This window comes from Balaenoptera borealis (genome assembly GCF_965194805.1).
Source record: "Balaenoptera borealis genome assembly, chromosome: 14".
In the NCBI taxonomy this organism is placed as follows: domain Eukaryota; kingdom Metazoa; phylum Chordata; class Mammalia; order Artiodactyla; family Balaenopteridae; genus Balaenoptera; species Balaenoptera borealis.
The window spans coordinates 79,342,134-79,362,073 of NC_138875.1; the positions used below are offsets into that span (position 1 = coordinate 79,342,134).

The 19,940-nt window shown below is 47.7% G+C and overlaps 1 protein-coding gene across 24 annotated transcripts in view; it reads right to left on the reverse strand.

Moving 5' to 3' along the window:
- SPRING1 (SREBF pathway regulator in golgi 1) overlaps positions 1-19,940 on the reverse strand; it is a 319,961-nt gene that overhangs the window by 147,659 nt on the left and 152,362 nt on the right. Inside the window, exon 6 of one of the 24 annotated variants that reach the window (XM_082355769.1) lies at positions 5,885-5,934. The exons of 21 other annotated variants lie outside the window; for them this stretch is intronic. In XM_082355769.1, coding sequence (XP_082211895.1) covers positions 5,906-5,934 — 29 coding nt within the window. In that variant the 3' untranslated portion in view covers positions 5,885-5,905. Of the gene's footprint in view, positions 1-5,884; positions 5,935-6,541; positions 6,730-19,940 lie in introns of those variants that run through there. 2 more of the 24 variants (XM_082355759.1, XM_082355749.1) reach the window with 2 other exon arrangements.

Below are 19,940 nucleotides of genomic sequence, written 5' to 3' on the forward strand. Positions count from 1 at the left end.
TAAAAGGCAGCTGTGAGAAGCAGGACTACAGGTCCCCATCTAGGTACAAAATTTAAGTGCGGGCCAAAACTCAGTAATCAAGATTAATATTTTAAAACAATATTTTTAAGAAAAGTAATGCTAGAAAATCAATGATGAACAAATTATGAAAATTTTAAATAAAGACAGGACTGGGGTTAGGGTGTTGTCAGATGAGGTCCTGCGAGTTCAGGGTGGAATCTTTCTTTAAAATTATGATGTTTCGTTCATTGTGGAGTTTTTGGCACTCATTTTGAGTTTAAAAAAAAAATTCCATTAAAATAATATCATCTTGATCAGTGAAGTTTTTGGTGCCCTTTTAACTTCTGCAGCCAATAGCCCCAGCCCCCAGCAGCAGACACGATAAAAACCTCTCAGAGCCTCAGGTTTATCTGCAAAATGGGGCTAAGAATGACTATCTATAGGGGTGTTTTGAGAATTAAAAGGCAGGCAGCATAATTAAGAGCATCTGTTCTAGAATCTGGCAAGTTCAAACCCCTCTGCCACTTACTAGCTGGAAGAAGTCACAGCCTCTCTGTGCCTCTGTATACGCATCTGGATGATGGGGGTACTGGTAGTGTTTAGCCTGGAGACGTTGCTGGAGGTTTAACCCCAATAATGCTCACAAAGCACCCAGCACATGCATGGCAAGTGACAAGAGATAATTCGTGTTCCTGCAATTATTAGTGGAAGTATATACTTGAACTTGATTGTCCCTGGCAACATAAGCCCTCAATAAGTGTGGGTAGTGGGGATTATTTCACATTATTTTTGTAAAGGGCCTGGCACATAGTAGGTGCTCAACTGACTGAAAGTGCCAGGAGGGCAGAGATGACTTCTGACTTGTTCCCTACCTCAGCCCCTAAAGGCTCTGCACGTAATGGGTTTGCAAAAATATTTGCGGAATGAATTAATGGTTAAGTGATGTAAGTCCATTCCATCTTTGGTTTCTGCAACTACTGGAAAACTTTGTCCTTTCATGGACCAAACATCCTCATCCCTGTATAACAGCAACAGTGCTGATGACCAGGTGGAAGGGGCTTGTCCAACTTCAATTCTCAAAAAACACACGGAAGGACCCTGGAAACTTTCATGTTTGGCCCCTTGGCCTCATGGAGAAAAATAAAGAAGGATAGAAATGCACTCCTTCTACGGCACCTGCAGCCAATCTCCTGACATAACCCTGGGCCAGTAGCCCTCCCACCACAAAAATACTCTTTTTTGATGCTATAAGAATTATAGAAATGGCTTTTGGAAGTGTGTTAAGGCTGTCCCAGTATTAGGCTGGGGACAGCTGCTTTAGCTGCCCGGCTCCTGTGAGTATTTGGGTTGATAACCTCTGGTCCATCTGGAACCTCCTCTGCCTAAACCCTGGATCTGGCTTTGTCTTCTTGCCTGCTGGCTCCAGGCCCTTGACTTTCAGCAGGGTGCACAGACAGTGGGGTCCACAGCCTGGACATGGCTTTGTCTTCTTGCCTGCTGGCTCCAGACCCTTGACTTTCAGCAGGGTGCACAGACAGTGGGGTCCACAGCCTGGACTTGGCTTCTGATTTTTCTTTGACCTTGGTAACTTGCAGGCATGGGTCTGACCAATCTGTTCACTGGTCTGGGTTCCAGAGCTCTCCCCAGACCCTTTTCAGTGCTCTTGTGGGAACAGGTGATATCTCTGAGGCTACTCTCCAGGCATGGAAGAATGATGTACACAGACCGGTTCACCCTCGCTTGTCTTCCGTGCACCTAAGGCATGCAATTTCAAGATGACTAACTGGGATTAAATAGCCGAGATACACAGGTTCAAAGCCAGCCTTTTATTCTCTTGGCACTGAGGTCTAGTCAGCGATGATAGTCAAAATATGTGACACTCAGGACAGCAGGGACCAGTCAGAACAGATCCTGGTTGTAGCACAGAAGCAGGATCCTGGAGGGGTCCACTGTACCGAGGTACCATTCTCCCCCTACTGCTGGATGGTGAAGAGGTCCATGGGGACCTGCAAGGAGAGGGGCTGGCACAGCCGAGGTGGCAGGTGGCACTTAGGGGTTCAGATCAACAGCTCATTACCAACTGCTCCAGACAGAAGTGTTCCACCATTTCAACAAACAGCGTTGCTGTATCAGTACATCCCAGTGAATGTCAGCGCTGCCTCTAAGCACGGGGGCTGACATCACTGCTTTCCCACCAGATTCTGAGCCCCATGGGGATGGGGATGGGGCTGTGTGGTACCCTCTTCAGAGCCTGGCACAGGGCCTCCCACAGAGCGCGCGCGCGCACACACACGTTCCGGGTTTGTGGGAGAGGGAGGGATGGAGGCATTCTTGGACATTAATGAATAAACCTGGGGCTGATGACACCCTTCCCATGAAGGTGCCTGGAGCAACTTGACTTCCTGTCTCTGTCTAATTACCCTGCTGACTTGTCGGCTGCCTTCTTTTAACAGCTGGGAGTTCGGGGGTGGAGGATTCCGCTGCATTTGTTTCAGCGACTTCCATGAAGAACTTGCCTGGTTGTTCTGACGGGGCATGAGAGGGTCTGCTCCAGTGAATTTTAATGTGTGCTACCAGGGTCATCTTGCAACCAACACTTCTTTTTTTCCCTTCATTCTCAAAATTATCCCCTTTCAGGATATATTCTTTTCCTGGGGCAGCCATAACAAGTGACCACAAACTGGTAATCACTGACTTAAAACAACAGAAATTGATTCTCTCACAGTTCTGGAGGCCAGAGCTCCCAAATCAAGGTGTCGGCAGGGCCACGCTCCCTCCAAAAGCTCCTGGGGAGGATGCTTCATGGTCTCTTCCAACGTCTCACGCTCCAGGCGTTCCTTGGCTTGTGGCTGCATCTCTCCAATGTCTGCCTCTGTCCTCACGTGGATGTCTCAAATCTCTCTTTGCCTTTCTCTTATGAGGACACTTGTCATTGGATTGAGGGATCCAGGATGATCTTATCTTGAGATCCTTAACTTAATTATATCTGCAAAGACCTTATTTCTAAAAAAGGTCACATTCACAGGTATGCGGATTCAGAGGTGGACGTACCTCTTGTGGGGGGGGGGTTGAGTCACCATTCACCCCACTGCTTATCTACTCATTCACCTCTGTGCCCCACACTAGCACAGCACCAGGCACATAGTAGGCCCTCGAGGACTACTACGTGTTGAACGAGTGAACAATCTAGACAGAACTCCCATAGCAAGGAGACTGGTCATCTTTAGGATGCAGGCCTGTCCCTGAGCGCTCCACGTTTCCGCTCTAGCACTCTGTGCTCAAAACCTGACAAGCCTGAAGGCCTGGGCACCAGAGGAGGCAGCAGACGAAGGCAAGCCAGAGGCCCAGTACCGCCTACTGGCTGTGTGATCCCGACTGAGTCCCTGAAACTCTCCAATCCTCAGTCTTCTCAGCAAAACATGAGTGATAATAACCACCCCCACAGGATTGCCATTCCAGTAAAACGACACAACACCTGCACACGCTGTTCAGCGAGATACTGGATACGTGGGGAGTGGATTGTGGTAGGGGCGGATACCAACAAGGGTGGCTTTTCTGTCCAGGAAGCAACTGCAGTTGACCAGCTATGGCCACTGTCACCTCCCAGCAGTGCCCAGCAGCCCTTGAAAGGAGCAGCTGTCCCCAGGGTCTGGGTGGTGCAAGACAAATTCACCTGCTATACCTCGTGTTAAATATGCAGAATGCACACAGGCACTCAACTACCCATGTGCAGTATTCATTTGGGGCTCCAGGATTGCTACGAAAAAGCAGAGCTTCCTATTTTCAATTCCCTGGCTTGACAGTTAACAGCCAGAATACCTGAAGGAATGTTTACACCTTCAGCCCCTCTCACTAAAGTTCCTATCCAGATGCAGCCTGGCATAGAAGGAAAAGCTTGAATTCTATGACAGGAAACCAGGATTCAGGTCCTTGGACTGTCTTTGAAACACCACGTGCCTTGGACAAGCCTCAGTTTCCTCATCTGAAAAATGGGGATGATAATAATATCATATTGCTACCTGCCATGCCATCTCGCACCCGATGGTATAAATGACAACTTACAAAGTTAAAAATTCGAAAGCACATCCCAAACATTTCGTATGACTGAAGTTGTAGTGTAGAATGGTGCTTAAGAGCTCAGCTGCCTGAGTTGGAATCCTAGCTCAGTTCCTTAAAACCTGTGTGAGCTTGACCAAGTTCACTGACTTTCTCTGCCTTGGTCTCCTCGTCTTGTAATACATTATTCCTGGTTACTCATAACATTTTACAATGGAATAATTTTATAGAGTTGCTAACAAGGATTTAAATGAGGTGACTGATTTAAAATCAGCATACAATAAATTGTTGTTACGATTATTTTTACTTCCCATCCAATAGAGGGGAAACAGCAATGGTGTTACAGGACAGTGAACTTTGAGATATCATGGGGGTGACGCTGCACAAAGGAAGCTTCTATCACCAGGAGAAAGGGAAACCAGGTGTGCACAGACCAGTGGGTCTCAAAGGGGGGTGATTTTGCCCTTCAGGGATATGTGGGCAATGTCTGGAGACATTTCTGGTTGTCACGACAGCGTGGAGGGTGCCGCTGGCCAAGGACACTGCTAAATACCCTACAGTACACAGGAGAGACCCCACAGAATGGGGTCCCAAAAAATGCCTGGTCCCAGAGGTTGATCGTGCCTTGGTTCAGAGCCCCTGGGGTAGACAGACCCCTCCTGCTTCCATGTGGACCCCCAGCATGGCACACAGCCGGCACACCCTGCAGAAAGCTGGGGACTGATGGGTGTGCCCATCAGCGAGGGGAAGCCCCTAGTGCAGCCCCGACAATGTGAGGTGTCATCAGCGCTCAGCTAAGACTCCAAAAAGGAAAGACTCCTTCCATCCAAAGCCTGCTCTGCTCCCCGATCCCACTGTGGCCACTCCTCTGTGAAACCCTGGGAACTAGAACCAGAAAATGCCAGAACTTCAGCAGGAATTTCCCTCATCAGCGATTGGCTAACTGGGAAACTAGAAGTCAAGGCACTGGTTTCTGTCAGTGCTGTGAAAATCTGCTCCGGGTCAGAAATTAATCTTTGGAGTTCTCTGAACATGAGAATATTCTCATGGGGAGAAGACTCACTCAGCGCTGAGGGCCTTCCTTGCCAGATGGCAGGCAAGAACTGAACACAAACCACTGTCCCTCTGACACACCAAAAATCAGATCCAAGTACCCATCCTCCAAAAACACGTGGAGCTCTGCGCTGCACTGGGAGGCCCAGGAGCACGGGATCCAGCTCAGGGCATGGAGGACACAGAGTTCTGCATCTCCAGGCATCTCATTTGTAGCTAAGACCTATTCCTCTTCTTGCAAAGGACACTGCTAGTCAGCTGGCTTGGTCTCGGGGGTATTTTGTGGGTTCCAGCATCAGCTGGTTCATGAGATGCATTTCCTGCATGTGCAGTGGCCTCCTCTGCCCTCTTTCTGTGCTACCGAAAGGAGCTGGTCTCGGCGGCTGTTGCTGTCTTCCCTTGACCCTGAGCTTTGGAGATGGCTCTCTGGGTAACATATGGCTTCATTCCTCACCTCTCAAAGAGGCCAGGAGGGATGTGACATGACACATGCTGGATGCAGAGCCAGGACACCTGGTTCTACCATCAATAAAAGGTGGGAGTTTGCCCAACTCATGTATTAGTTTCCCAGGGCTGCTGTCAAAAACTTCCACAAACTTGGGTGGCTTAAAACAACAGAAATTTATTCTCTCACAGTTCTGGAGGCTGTTAAGTCCAAAATCAAGGTGTCAGCAGGGCCATGTCCTCCCTCCCTCCCAAGGCTCTAGAGGAGGATCCTTCCTGATTCTTCCAGCTTCTGGTGGCTCCAGGTATTTCTTGGCTTGTGGCCGCATCACTCTTATCTCTGCCTCCATAGTCACAAGGCCTTCTCTTCTCTCTGCATGTCTAATTTATAAAGGTACATGTGATAACATTTAGGGCCTACCTGGATGATCCAGGATTATCTCATCTCAAGATCATTAACTTAATCACATCTGCAAAGACTTTTTTCCAAATAAGATCACATTCAGAGGTTCCAAGGATCTGATGGGACTATCTTTGTGGCAGGGGGGCATTTTTCACATTACTACACTCACTTCCCATCTTTGGTCTCTTCTGGGAAAAGGACGGGCTGGTGAGCCTCAAGTTCCCCGCTGGCTCCAAAAATCTGTAGGTGATCCTCAGAGAACAGACTGCATCTGTCCTGATGTCCACGGCAGCAGCATCTCAACAGAATGTCTAGTTTTTTCAAAGCACTTTCACATCTGTCTGGCTTTGTGCTGCCAACCTCCTGACGAGGCACACAGGATGGCTAATATTAGACCCATTTAACTGATGAAGCAACCGAGGTCTGGAAACTTCCGACTCGTTCTCTCCTTGGGTTATTCAGATAATTAGAGTCAGGAGCAGGCCTCTCGGTTTCCCTGAGCCATGCTGCTTCCCAGGGTATAGCCTCTCAGCACTGTGGGCTTTGTTCTGGAAGTGGAGGGAGGTGTGTACCGTGGAGATCCAAGCCCACTGAGGATCTCTAACTCACACTCTCTGGGGTGTGTTGGAGGGCCTTCATCTGAATTCGAGGTGGTCCACACGGCAGCAGCGTCCTGGTCCAGTGTCTGGCTGCATCACACTGTGCGGGACCTTTTCTTCCCTGTGGGGATCTTCCTAAGCAAGGGGTTTTCTCAAACCTCAGGAACTGAGAGACTATTAGGGACGTTAGCAGAATTAGAAAGATCTGCTTTGCTTCCAGGCAAAAAAAGATTTTGGGAGTCTTAGATCAAATTCGGGGATGGGGACATGGGGGGCAGGTCCTTCTTCCTAGTTCCCCCTGCCTGTGACTTGCAGATCTGGGCAAAGTCCCTGTCCTAGGCCTCAGTTCCTTGAAATAACATCGATTTGGTGGGAGGGCATAGGGGTGGGTAGAATACCCCACCCCTGCCTTTTAAACCTAACTCAGAAATGAGGATGAAGAGCTAATAACAGTCAAGTGTTTGGAGTTCTTGAGAAGAAAGATGCAACATCTACACAGAGTATCATTAACTTTATTACTTCTCAGGAAGAGGTGGGAGAACCAGTTAGGAATCGGCTAGATGAGAGGTGAGGGTACTGCGTTAAGATCCCCGGAGGGTGTGGTGGGTAGATGGGCTGGAAATGACCATTATTTATTTATTGCTTTTGTTAAGTGCCTGTAATGTGCTGGGCACTATGCGGGATGTGTGTGGAACACAGACATATACAAACCACCCAGGGTCAACCTTCTGTGGGGGGTGGAAGTTAAAGCTCTCACATCTCCTCTTCTCACAAACGGGACCATCTTCCTCCTGGGCGGAACCTGGTGCCAGAAATCCCTGCCATTAGCTACCGCTCCTTGGGGGCAGCCTGCAGAGAATGTGTATCTGGGTTAAGGCATCTTATTACCTGGGAGGAGTAAGGCAATGCCTGGCTCAGGAATAGCACACTGATTTAGCTCATTTCACCCACTCTTGGCCACTGACGCAGCTGGGACCTGAGCCTCCTGTGTGCACAGTGGGGAGGGATTGGCCCTGGGCTGATGGATCGCTGCTGGGCGGGTCCGTGGGAAGTCAGGGGTTAGCATGACTGCAAGGTGGGGAGGGGAGGGTCAGTGCAGGCAGCCGCTTGCCAGCAATCGGCTTACAGCCTCCAGAGGAAACAAGACATCAACAAGCTAATGTTTAACTAGATCTCAGAGCAAGAGAACAACTTCAAGGGCCAGTAGCAGTCCCAACTGCCAGGTGTATAATAGCATTTACCCTATGGTGGATCACGGGACTCTGAGAAACCGGAGGAGAGCGTTTTGGATCCTCTCCTTTGAAAAATGCACTGACCTTTGTATGCAGATGTACACACGATACACACTTTCTATGCAATTTCAGGGGGTCCACTGATCCTTGAAGCTCATTCTAGGACCCCAGTTAGTTACCCTTCTTTACCAAGTTCAAATACTGTGCTTTCACTGCCCTAGCCTGAAAATTCTCAACAACCCCGGGAGGTAGGTGTGGCATCATCCTCTTTCATGAAACCGAGGCCCAGAGGGAGCACGAAACTTGCCCCGGGTCGTGCAGCTAGTGAGTGTCCAAGCTGGGACCAGGACTTCGTGCTGCCCAAATCTAGGAGTCACTATTTCATCCAATTCGATGCTGTGCTCCAGGAATGTATTTACAGAGAACACAATGAGAATGGTACCTTCTTGGAGTCAGCCAGTGCAGCTGCCCTGGTAAACCCATGCCTGGGTCTTCCCATAACCATGTCTTTAGAGCTCATTTATAGGCATATATGCAAATGGACCAACTGAATGATAGACAAATGAGTCCTGGGGGAAATTCTGATAGGGATGCAGTTGCTGAAGACTTTTGATGCCTAAGCCTCCAAATGGAAGGATATTTCTAAATCATCCATTTATCCAACAGATTCATATGTGGAGCATCTCCCACGTGAATTTCAGTCCCCAACCAGCTTGAATAAAATCCAAACTCTTTACAATGGTCTCCACGGCCCCTTGCCTTTCTCTCTCCTCACCTCTTGCAACTCTCTTCCTTATACTCCAGCAACCCTGACCTTCTGTCAATTCCTAGCTCTTGCCAAGCTTTTCCCACCCCAGGGCCTTTGCACTTGCTGTTCCTCCTGCCTTGGAATATTCTTGCCCTGGCTCTTCCCATGCCTGGCTCAGTCTCATCCCTCAGGTCTCAGCTTGAATGTCACTTCCTCCGAGAGATCTTCTTTGACTTTATCTAAGAATATCCCTCCACTATACTCCAGCCATCTGTTTCTGTCTTCTTAGCACTTTTAACAATCTGTAACTGTTTTATGTCTTTATTTGCTTATGTCCTCATTATCGCTCTCTCTCCCTTGACCATATAAATATAGCTCCATGGAAGTGGGAGCTGTGCTATCTTGTTCACCATTACATCCCCGGCCCCTAGCACATAATAAGGGTCCAACGGTTGAAGAATGAACAGCTGAAAAGTATGTTTGGAAGCAGGAGCACTCCTCAGCCACCACTTTACCCTACTTCGTGCAGCAATACAATCAAATTTGGCTCCGGAGTGTGACGGTGCCCTCATCTTGAGCTAGTGGGTGTGTGACTCTCCAAGATGGTGGCCTCTGGGGCCAAGCCAGAAGCCAAGTTGAAAAGATAAAGGTCCTATGACTTCAGCTTGGAGAAGCAAGAACAAATGCAGTGTAAGGGGAGGGCCGGGATGCTCCTAACTTAAGAAAGATGAGACAGTGATGCTGGCTTAAAAAAAAAATGTCTCGCTAACCGGATCCATCATCAAAGGAAACCACCCTATGGACAGTTTTATGACATAGTCAGAAGCACAGGAAATGGGCTGCACTGGAGTGTTAGGGGACTTTTAGAAGTTGTATTGCTTTCTTAGGAAAATGCTGTTGGCTTCTGGAACTGCAGTTTAATTAAATTCAGTTGGCTGGATACCTTCAAAGGCTGTTCCAGGTTCTTACCAGCCCTTGCAGACACAGACATCTTCCAAGCAAATGTGTGAGCATGAGAGTGGCAAGATAAGGTAGGCGTTCTCCAATCACGGATCATGCCACCCAGGCGTGTGATGGGGCAGGAGGCCAAGGGACCTGACTGTCCAGTCCTGCCTCACCTCCCCCACCCTGCCTCCTCGTGCGACAATGGAGGCGAGACAGTGCTTTCTCCATGGAGGTGTGCGGGGCGTCCAGGCTATCAGAGAGGCACCGAAAGGGACAGACAGACCCACATCAACTGATTTATCTGCCTTGAGCTCTGATGCAGACCCTCCATGGTGACTCACCTCCACCCCAGGGGTGGAGCCTGTTGGGCAGGTTTCTCAAAGTTGATCTCCCACAGAAGAGAGCTTTGGGGGCCACAGGGGCTGCTGTCATTCTGAACTGACCCTTAGGATGAGCCCAGAACCAAGCTAGGTGCATGCACACCCTTCATCTCATTGGACTGTGTCAACAACGTTGAGAAAAAGGTTTTGCTAAGGCCCTCTTCCAAATGAGGAAATCAAGACAGAAAGGTCATCATCACTGGCCCGAGATCACTCAGCTTGTAAGCAGCGTAGGTTGAGAGGCTGAGCTTGTGCATTTGGCACTATTTGTTAATGACCTATCACAACTGATTATCAGGCACTGTTTTGGGTGCTATGGATAGAAGAATATATAGATACTTTGCCCCACCCCTCAAGAGCATGTTTTTTAAAAAATGCAGTGCTTGCCCTCAAAGAGTTTACTCTTTTCTTTTACACTTAAGGTTGCATCTTAAATATTGATACGTGTATCTGTCTCATTCTCCAATTAGGCTGCATACTTTTTAAGAACAGGAGCTTCATCTCAGCTTCCCAGGCATGGGCCATGGATGCGTCCCTTGGGCAGTTTGGTGAAGGCCAGGGACCCCTTTTCAGAATCAGGCTACATAAAATAAAGCACATAGGATTGCAAAGGAAACCAATTATACTACAATACAGATATCAAAATATGAAAACCCGAGTTTGTGAAACGGTACTATACGAGCTTCTTTATTATGCCTTAAGTATCAAGATCTAGATGCTGGTCTGTCTACTACTGCAATTTTTAAGTTGTGAGGAGCACAAACAATATTTTGATATCTTTGCAACAACTGTTACTGATAGGAAAGTCTCTGTGATTTGCATGTGTGCTGAAGTCACAGGAACTGCTGATGCTACAGTGCTCTGTCACCTTCATTCCTCATAGAAGGAAATGCTGCCTTTCTACTAGAGGTTAGTGAAAGTAGAGATGTCATTTTTTTCCCCAGCTAAACTCATGGACCCCTGAATTCCACCCATGCACCTGCAAAGGGTCTGAGGATGCCAGGTTTCGAACCCCTGTTAATCCAGTGGCATTTCCACACACTGTGCTACTTTCCATAAGCAGCCAGGGCTACTGAGAACCTCAGTAACCAAGCCGGGAAGACGCCGCCCGGGGTCACTGTCCTATCTTGTCCTGTGATTGAGTGCACGCCTGTTCAGTTTTTCCATGTCATCCGAGAAGGTACGGTGATGACACGTGGCGATGAAGCAACAAATAAAGGCAGGAGGGCAGCGTGGTCAAGAGCATGACTGGGGGTGGGGCTGTCATAGGGCATCAGATTCACAATTGGATGCCCCCCACTCATTAGCTGTGTGTCCTTGGGCGGGTCAGTGATGGATCAGGACTCAGCTCTCTCACCTGTGCAGTGGGACTGAAACATACGCCCTGGTGGAGTGGCTGTGAGGACCCAATGAGACAAGGGATGGAAAGTTCTGGTACAATGCTGGTGCATGGAAAGCACTCAATAAAAGACAACTGTTTGAGAGCCACCTTGCACTTTCATTGTTTATCGAGTGCCTCTCTCCAAAGTCCTCTCTCCAAAGTCCGTAGAGTTCAACGGATAGCATTTGAATCACAATGTTCCAGATGCTGCTTCACTCTGTCTCACCCAGGATCCCACTCTAGGAAGTGGCGGTTCACAGTTGGGAGAGGCTCCCCGTGGGAGGCTCAGAAAGTTTCTCTCTTCCTCCCAGCCCGGTCCAAGCTGATGAGTTTGGGGAGTGCATATCTAACCATTGGTTGCATGGTTTTTCTTTTCTTTCTTCTTTCTTTCTTTTTGTTAAAAAATTGTCCACCAAAGCTGAGTTGCTGAGTGAATCGTTAAGGGAGCGAATTCCAAGAGCGTGAGCTTCTCTTGTTTCCCAGGACAGGTTTGGGCCAAGACAAACCTCGGTGATGCCAACAGCAGTTGCTTAAACAGTGGAGCTCAGAGCTGGCTTCCCGGCCTGGCTTGCGGGGCTCTGTTTGAACTTTCTCCTCTCTCCTTCCACCCAGTGATTAAAGGAACCACATGGAACTTTCTCCTTATGCCTCTTTCCCCTTCCTTCCCCATGCACCCCCTTGGAAAGGCTCCGCAAAGTTCCCATTTCTCAAAGATCCGGGAGCTGTGGCCCCTTGATTTATGTTCACTTGGCAATGTGAGGTTGCAATGGCCTGAGAAGCCTGAATAACTGGAAAAGGGAAATGGAGGAGGGTGGGGCTGATGGGAGGGTCTGATTGTGGCATGAGCTTGGCCCTCCCTCCATCAGACCAGAGCCAAGGACCCCAGGACCAGTAACCAAAGGAAAATCAGACCAAGTGGCTGGAGGGTGAAAAAGAAGTCAAAGTTGTTCAAAGAAACAAACAACATCTGTCCTTTCTGGACGCTTGGTGATCCCTTGGTTTTTCAATTTCTGCAGATTACTTCCTCCTGGCCATTTTGGGTTTCATGTGTAAACATGGGGAAACAGGGACAATCTTAATCCCCGTCCCATTATAGGTGCTCCATAAATGCTATTTGAATTAAGTCCTCTTATAAAAGAAGAGGAAGTCGACTCTTTTTGGTTTGGTTCTGTTATGTATCTTGCCTGGGGCTGCAGTACATGAGTTCACATCTCCGTGAAAGCATGGCTTTCACCCCGCACATAAGGTTCTGTTTCCTGAATTAGATCTTGTGTGACTTGAGGGCAGGAACTATTCTTTCCTTCTCTCCTTCCCTCCTTCCCTTCCACAAATATTTATTGAGCACCTACTATGTGCCATCATCATCTCCTCTCTATCCTCACCCTAACACTTAGCATGTCTGTCTCCTAATAGGTGCTTAATAAGTGTTGGATGGATGGATGGACAGATGAATGAATGAACAGATGGAGGTTTAGGTGGGACTCCAGAAAGTAAGCCAGGGTCTTTGATTCTCCTAGGAAGTTGTACACATGGTTAACATCTCAGAATTGGGATCCCAGGCAGCAAAGAGGTGGGCTGGGACTGGAGCTGGGAATAAGGACCCCTAGTTGCCAGTCCCAACTTGGCCACCATCTTGCTGTGGATCTGGGAACAATTTATTTAACTCTTTGGGCTGACGTTGTCATATCTGTAAAATGAAAACAATCTCAAGACTTCCTTAGAGTTTCGCTATTCTTCAAAACGCTTTACCTCCAAACCAATGAAATCAGATCCTTCCATAAAAGATTTATGAGACCACCAGATTCACTCCCAGCTCATTCATTTCTTTGACTATCTCTTCTTGGTCTGACTTGGAATTGCCCATGTCTTTTCTTGTTCAAGAATCTACAGTGGCTCCCAAGTGCCTGTCCCATGCAGTGTACTTTCCTTTCCTTGGCTTTCAAAAGATTCACAGTCTGTCCACAACCCACAAACCCACCGCATTTCTCAGCATTCAGCATTTGGAATCTCCCACTGCAGTTCGGCTGCTTCCTCCCTGACACTGATTTGCCTCTGGACCTTTACTTATGTCCCTTCCTGTTCCATTTATGACTTCTAAATCTTAGTGATTTCATAAAATGTCCAGTAGAGTCAACCAAATTTGAATAGATTACCCAAAAATAAGAGCTTACTACAGGAAAGGGAAAAATGACCCATATTTCCACACCCAAAGACAAGCTCTGTGGACATCTGGGTTTATTTCCTTCTAGTCTTTTTTTCTTTTTAAATCTGAGCAGGGTTTTAGGGGATGAACCATATGATTTACTTATCAATCACCTATAGTTGGTTGGCTATGGAGGCTGCTTGTAATATTTTGCCATAGTCTATGTGTTGTGAGAAACATCCTGTCACTAAGTCTTTTTACACGTCTTTAATTATTTCTTTGGGCTAAATTCCTAACAGTAGAATCACTGGGATTAAAGGCTTTTTGATGATGGTGGCGGGGGTGGTGGGGTGGCGGCTGGGTAGTGCATGGCGGGGGTGGGGGAGGTGGGGGGGTAGTGCATGGCGGGGGAAGAGGAACCACGCTGAGATCCAAATCCTTCTGTGAGTCCAGGGAGCACACTGAGTGAGAAATGGCCATCCCCATCTTTTCTTTGGGAACTGGCCAATTTGACAGGCACCCTGGCACCCTTGCTTCCCTGCCTACTCATGTTCTGGCCCAACAGCAAGCTTCTGAGACCTCTAGGAGGTTCTTTAAAGGCAATATGCTAAAGAGAAAACCACCAGTGTATCTTTAGCTGGGACTGAGGATTCAGAGCTAAGTCTCTCCTGGGTCTTCCCCCACCCCCATCCTCGGTTGATGGAACTGTGCATTTGGACATGTGTGATTGACTGTGGTATTAAGAAAATATGTATGACACAATGTTTTTAAGCTTTTTCCAGCGATATTTATATCACACAAATGGCATGTTGGGTTTTTTTCCCCTCTCAACCACCAAGAATGAATAAATCAGTTGTCTTAATCAAGCTAATGGAGAGGGCATGGGCTAGAAAGATGGGTGAGAGGGGGCTCTTTGCCTGAGCCTGTGGCTCCCGTATCAGGGGGGGCCCTGGCAAAGTCGCTTCACATCTCTGGGCCTCTGTTTCCCTGTCTTCAAGACGGGCATGGTGATATCCGAAGGCTGATGACTTCGCGGGATAAAGATCGTATTCTAAGCATTTGGAATTCCTTGGAAGAGAGTAGCTGCATGAATTTTTAATCCTCTATTTTCAGCTCTTTGGACCTGCGTGTAGGAGCAGAGCTGTAAACACAGAGAACTCACCACTACAGTCTAGTTTATAAGGTTTTTGTCTCATACCATCCCATAGTTCTGACCTTAAGAATGACTCAGAATGTGGGGGAAATGCAGTTTGTTGTGGTGGCTGTTATTACTTAAAAATTAATGGCTTGGCAAACACAGGGATCACCCTGTCATGCCGAGGTCATGTTTACACCAAGCATATATATTTCAAGCTCCTAAACCTTCAGCAGCACTGAAGGGCAGAATCGGCACAATTCGCACGCAAGACTCAGAATCCTGGGCCAGAATCACCATGGCTCTAAAGGGAGATGTCAGTGAGTATGAATTCTGCAACCAGAACCTCATCAGCCTCCACATACCTTATGGATGGAGCAGGCTTTTCAGGTTCTAATTTATGGAGACCTACCAACTCCACTGAGAAGTGAAAAAAAGAAAAGAGAAATTCATAAGGATGCAGGACCCAAACTTGGATCTCATTCATTGTTCATCCATCCATCCAACAAGTATTTATTGAGCACCAAGAATCTACCTGGGACTGTGCTAAGTGCTGGGGATACAGAGGATGGCAAAAGCAGAATTGTCCGTGCCTGGGGGGAGGCTGTAGTCAAGTCAAGAAGATGGATGCTAATCAGTAATCACACAGGAAATGTAAATTCATAACCAAGTTGGGACCGATGAAAGGAAGGCTATGGCACTTAGATGCATCATCACTGGGGAATCTGATCTAGCTTTGGAGACGAGGAAAGGCAGAAGTCACTGTATTTACAAGCCCCCTTTTACGAGAGAGTGGTATATTTGAGGATGTGAAAGGCAAGAGAAGTAAAAGTGAGGGGAAGAGAACTAAAAGATGGAGCTAGACACACCCATTGGGATGGTCATTAAAAAAAAAAAAGGAAAATAATAAATGTTGGCAAGGATGTGGAAAAATTGGAAGCCTTGTACTCTGCTAGTGAGAATGTAAAATGGTGCAGTCACTGTGGAATAGAGTTTTGGTGGTTACTCAACAAGTTAAACATAGAATTACCATATGACCCAGCAAATCCACTCTTAAGTATATACCCAAAAGAACTGAAAACAGATGTCCAAACAAAACCTTGTACACAAGTATTCACAGAAGCACTATTCACAATAGCCAGAATTGGAAACAACCCAAATGTTCATCAATGAATAAACAAAAGGTGGTCTATCCATACAGTGAAATATTATTCAACCATCAAAAGGAATGAAATTGCTACAACATGGATGGACATTGAAAACCTTATGCTAAGTGAAAGAAGTTATAAAAGACCACATACTGTAGGATTTCATTTATATAAAATTTCCAGAGTAGGGAAACCCGTAGAGATAGAAAGCAGATTGGTGGTTGTCAGAGGCTGAGGGAGGGCGGAATAAGAAGTGACCTCTAATGGGTAAGAGGTTTCTGTTTGGGTGATGAAAAAGTTCTGGACTAGATAGTAGCGATGGCTGCATAGCAGTGTGAATCCACTTAATGTCACTGAGTCGCACACTTTAAAATCATTAAAACAGCAGATTTTATGTTATGTGTATTTTATAATAATAATAATTATTATTATAATGATAATAATAATAATAAAAGATGGAGCTAGGGAGGTAGGCTGAGCCAGCTGGTGAAAGACCTGGATGGTGTTTTCATGCTCATATCATCCTGACTGCAGGTGGAAAACGGATGGGAGTGGGCAACAGTGTTAGGATGGGGACCCCTGAGGAGGTGGGAGCATGGTCTAGGAGCAAGATGGCTTGGACCAGGGGGCACAGTGGTGGTGGAGAGAAGGGGGCAAATTTGAGTGATACGTAGCAGGAGGGCTTGGCCATCCCAAACAGACCTAACTCTTCTCCCTCACATACATGTGTGCACTTATCATTCATGGGGCTTGAAGGGAGAAAGTATGTGTCCTCATAGGGAGTCTGGAAAGCATGCTGGAAGAAGACCCTTGGATTCAATTTTTTATTCTTTTTGCTGCCAGATCTTAAGCAAGTAACTTCATTTCTTTGTGTCTCCATTTCTTTCCCTGTAAAAATAGGGACCCTAAGATCCATTTCATAAATTGTTATGTGGAGATGGGAAGAAATAAGCGTATTGAGAAAACGGCACCTGCCCTAGCTTTCTTCCCGGATTCTTGGGAGACCCAAAGGAGCTGTTAATCTTTCAGAGACCACATAGATCACCCAGGGAAGGCAGCCCACACCGCTGGGGCTGATGTCACAGCTTTCAGAAGGCAGGTCTCTTGAACAGATTTTCCAAAAGCGGCGACTCTATAATAATCCCCAAAGTAACAGATTACAGTTGTTAAAGCTAGGGTAAAAAGACAGAGGACTGTAGGAAGCAGTGGGAGATGAGAAGCAAAGTCGCCGATCACGTTACTGTCTTTCTTCTGTACTCACCCCGCCCCCTCCAGCGCGGGCTCCGCCCCTGGCTAAGCCCCACCCAGTCTCCGCCCCCTATTTTAGCGCGGGCCACGCCCCCTCAACTCCCAGCTCCCAGGGTTGGAGGCTCCCACCTGGGCTAAGCATTTGGTACTCGAGAGGATATGAGAGGGCATTTGACGGGTGAGGATGGGAGGGCTAGAAATTGACAGGGTGAGAATTGGGGAGAGGAATCCCTCCCTGTCCCCTGTCTTCACTCACTCCCTTGTTGAGGGCCTTGGCTTTTGCATAATGTAAGTACTTATTTAATGCGTGCGCTGGCTCGAGAGCTCTGCATTTGTCTTTCTGTCCTTCATATGCCAGTGTGCTTCCGCCTCGGGTCTTGGTTGAAGCTCCTGGAAAGGAGGGTGCTGCCCAACAGGTCCTGTCCGACCCCAGCCCCGGGCCAAGGGCAGAGAGAGGCTGGGGCTGGGGCGGGGTTGGGGGACGAGGGGGGAGGAGTGAGAGCCCCACATGACAGGCTTCTGGAACCAGATCCGGTGCCAACTTGGATTCTGTTTTTTCCTTCAATAAAAGGAACTTTTCACTTTTTTTTTCAAACACAATTTAAATTTTTTTATTAAGAAAAAACGGGTTCCTATCCATCTGATTGGAGGCATCACAGAGCAAAAGGCGAAGCTGAGTCCCGCACACACTCGCGCCACACACACACACACACACACACACACACACACACACGCACGTACCCTCCCGAGGTTTTCCCGATATCTACTCCGGTTACAACTAGACGCGGCCCCTCCCCCCACATCGCCTTTCCCCTTCCTCTCCTCAATCTTGGGAGGAACATTTTCTGTGTCTTCCCAAGTCCCCGAGGGGGACCTCCTGTGTTGGAGTGGGATGGGGGGAGGGTCACATAACGAAGACCAGAAAGAACAAATTAGATAATCAAAAGAATTATAGTAATTGCTTTCACTTTCCCCGAGCCCGCTCTGAGGATTCTCTCCCCCGCCCCTTCCCAGGCTTTCTGTCTGTCGGGAATACTCCGTCTTTCCGACCCTCTCCCCTCCCCCAGGCTCCTCCTTCTCCTCTGCCTTCGCTCGCGCGTTCCCTCTCTTCCTCCGTTTTCTGGTGTGCTGGAACGTTCAGCGGAATATGATGAATGATCACCTGTCACGGCTTGTTTATTATAATGCAGGCAATCAATTACACATCCCCAACGCTGGCCGGCCCGCAGGAAATTTATATGCTCAGCACAAACCAATGTGAAAATGGAATCTCATTTGCCAAATGTCTTTCTCCCCGTACAGCACGATGATTACAGTCTGTGTTTGTTTCAACAGTCGTGTACAACTGACAGTGCCATCATTTACTGCCTGGCTCAGGTCACGTTTCTCTAAGGGTTTATTTATTGTGTTACGAAGGCCAGCACAGGAAAAGGACAAGGGTGTCTGTCAGGGATGCCACTGTGTTAAAAAGTGGGCGGGCTAGGCTGCATTCCTGGGTAGCACTGCAGCCTCAACCCCTGGGCCCTGCCTCCGCAGGCCACCTCCTCCAGCATCCTGTTGCCAGGACTCCTAGGCCCCCAGAGGGATGCAGCTCTGGGTATCAGAAGCTCTACAGGTCCCAGTATCAGAGGGACCACAGTTTACATTCTGGTTCTGCTACTGTCTAGTTGTGTGTGGTCAGGGTTTCAACCTCCTCATCTGGACAATAGGAGTTTTAATATGCTCCTCGCAGGAATCCTGTGATGTCTGGGATATCAGAGGGGTCGCTAAGTGTTAGTTCTGGTGACTTCAGATCACGCTCTGGCCACACTAAAACCCACTCATCCGGAGGCAAAGAGGAGAGGTCCCGTTCCAAGAGATGTGAGTTGGAATTCATGTCCTGTGTTATAATCTTTCTCAGTCTCTACTTTCTGAGACTCACCTGTCTCAGGATCTGTTCTCTTTCCAGGTAGAATTTTGCACTTATGTTCCCTCTGCTCTGACACATAGGGCGTCTTAGTGTGACTTTGGGAAAATAAAATGGCCACCTTGCTCTGCTTCTGCTTCTGTCATTGTAAAAATAGGCGTAGCATTCCTGGCCTTTCTAGCCGTGTGACCTCAGGCAGGCCAGTCCCTTTATCTCTCCAGGCCTCGGATTCCTCCCATGGGAAGTGGAGGGAATAACTCCTTAACAAGCCAGCCCAGTCTTGCTGGCAGGATCCAGAGTGCCCATGGTGTAAAAAGTGCCATGTAAACTGCAAAGTGCCACTGTCACCGCGGTCCAGCCTCTTTCTGTCAGGAGTTCTGGTTGGTCTTTGGGGTTTGCTGCACAGGCATTGATTCAAATTTGTGGCCCTCACAGCATGTGGCATAGAGTGGGAGATCAGTAAAAGAGGAGCACGAAGATTCTCATGGGTATTTGATTGTTCTTTATTGTATTGTATATTTCTTTATTATTCTATGTAGGTATTTGTTTAATGGCTGTCTGCCCCACTGGGATGGAAACTTTAAGAGGAAAGGCACCAGGTTGACTTTGGTCATCTCTGTGTCCCCAGCATATAGCCTCAAATTGGCACATCCTAAAGAAATCAGTAAACATCCGTGGCTTCAATGGACGAGTGAATGAATGGCTACATGAATGAATTCATTACTAGGGTAACCTCTGTGGTGCAGAGGGTGGGCCCTGGTAAATGGGTGTTTACAGGTATCTTCACTATCCCTGACCCTCACAGAATCAGCTTTGTGGGTGCCCAGGGTTATGCATACTATGTGTACTCAGTGCCAGCTGGTGAGAGATCACAGACGTGTCTGCCTGGCTTCCTACCCCCCCCTCAGACCAACATCCCCTGGATGAACTTCCCATTTATCACTCTCCACCCCATGTTGCCTTGAAATCTCTACACCTCCTTATGGTATTTGGGTCCCCCAAATGTCCAGCACACTGCCTGTCTAAAACAGATGTTTTCAACCAATAAAGATGGTCTTTTCTAAGCACTGATGTATGGAATACAACTTAGAATTCCATTAAAGCATGCTGGGTCAGGGA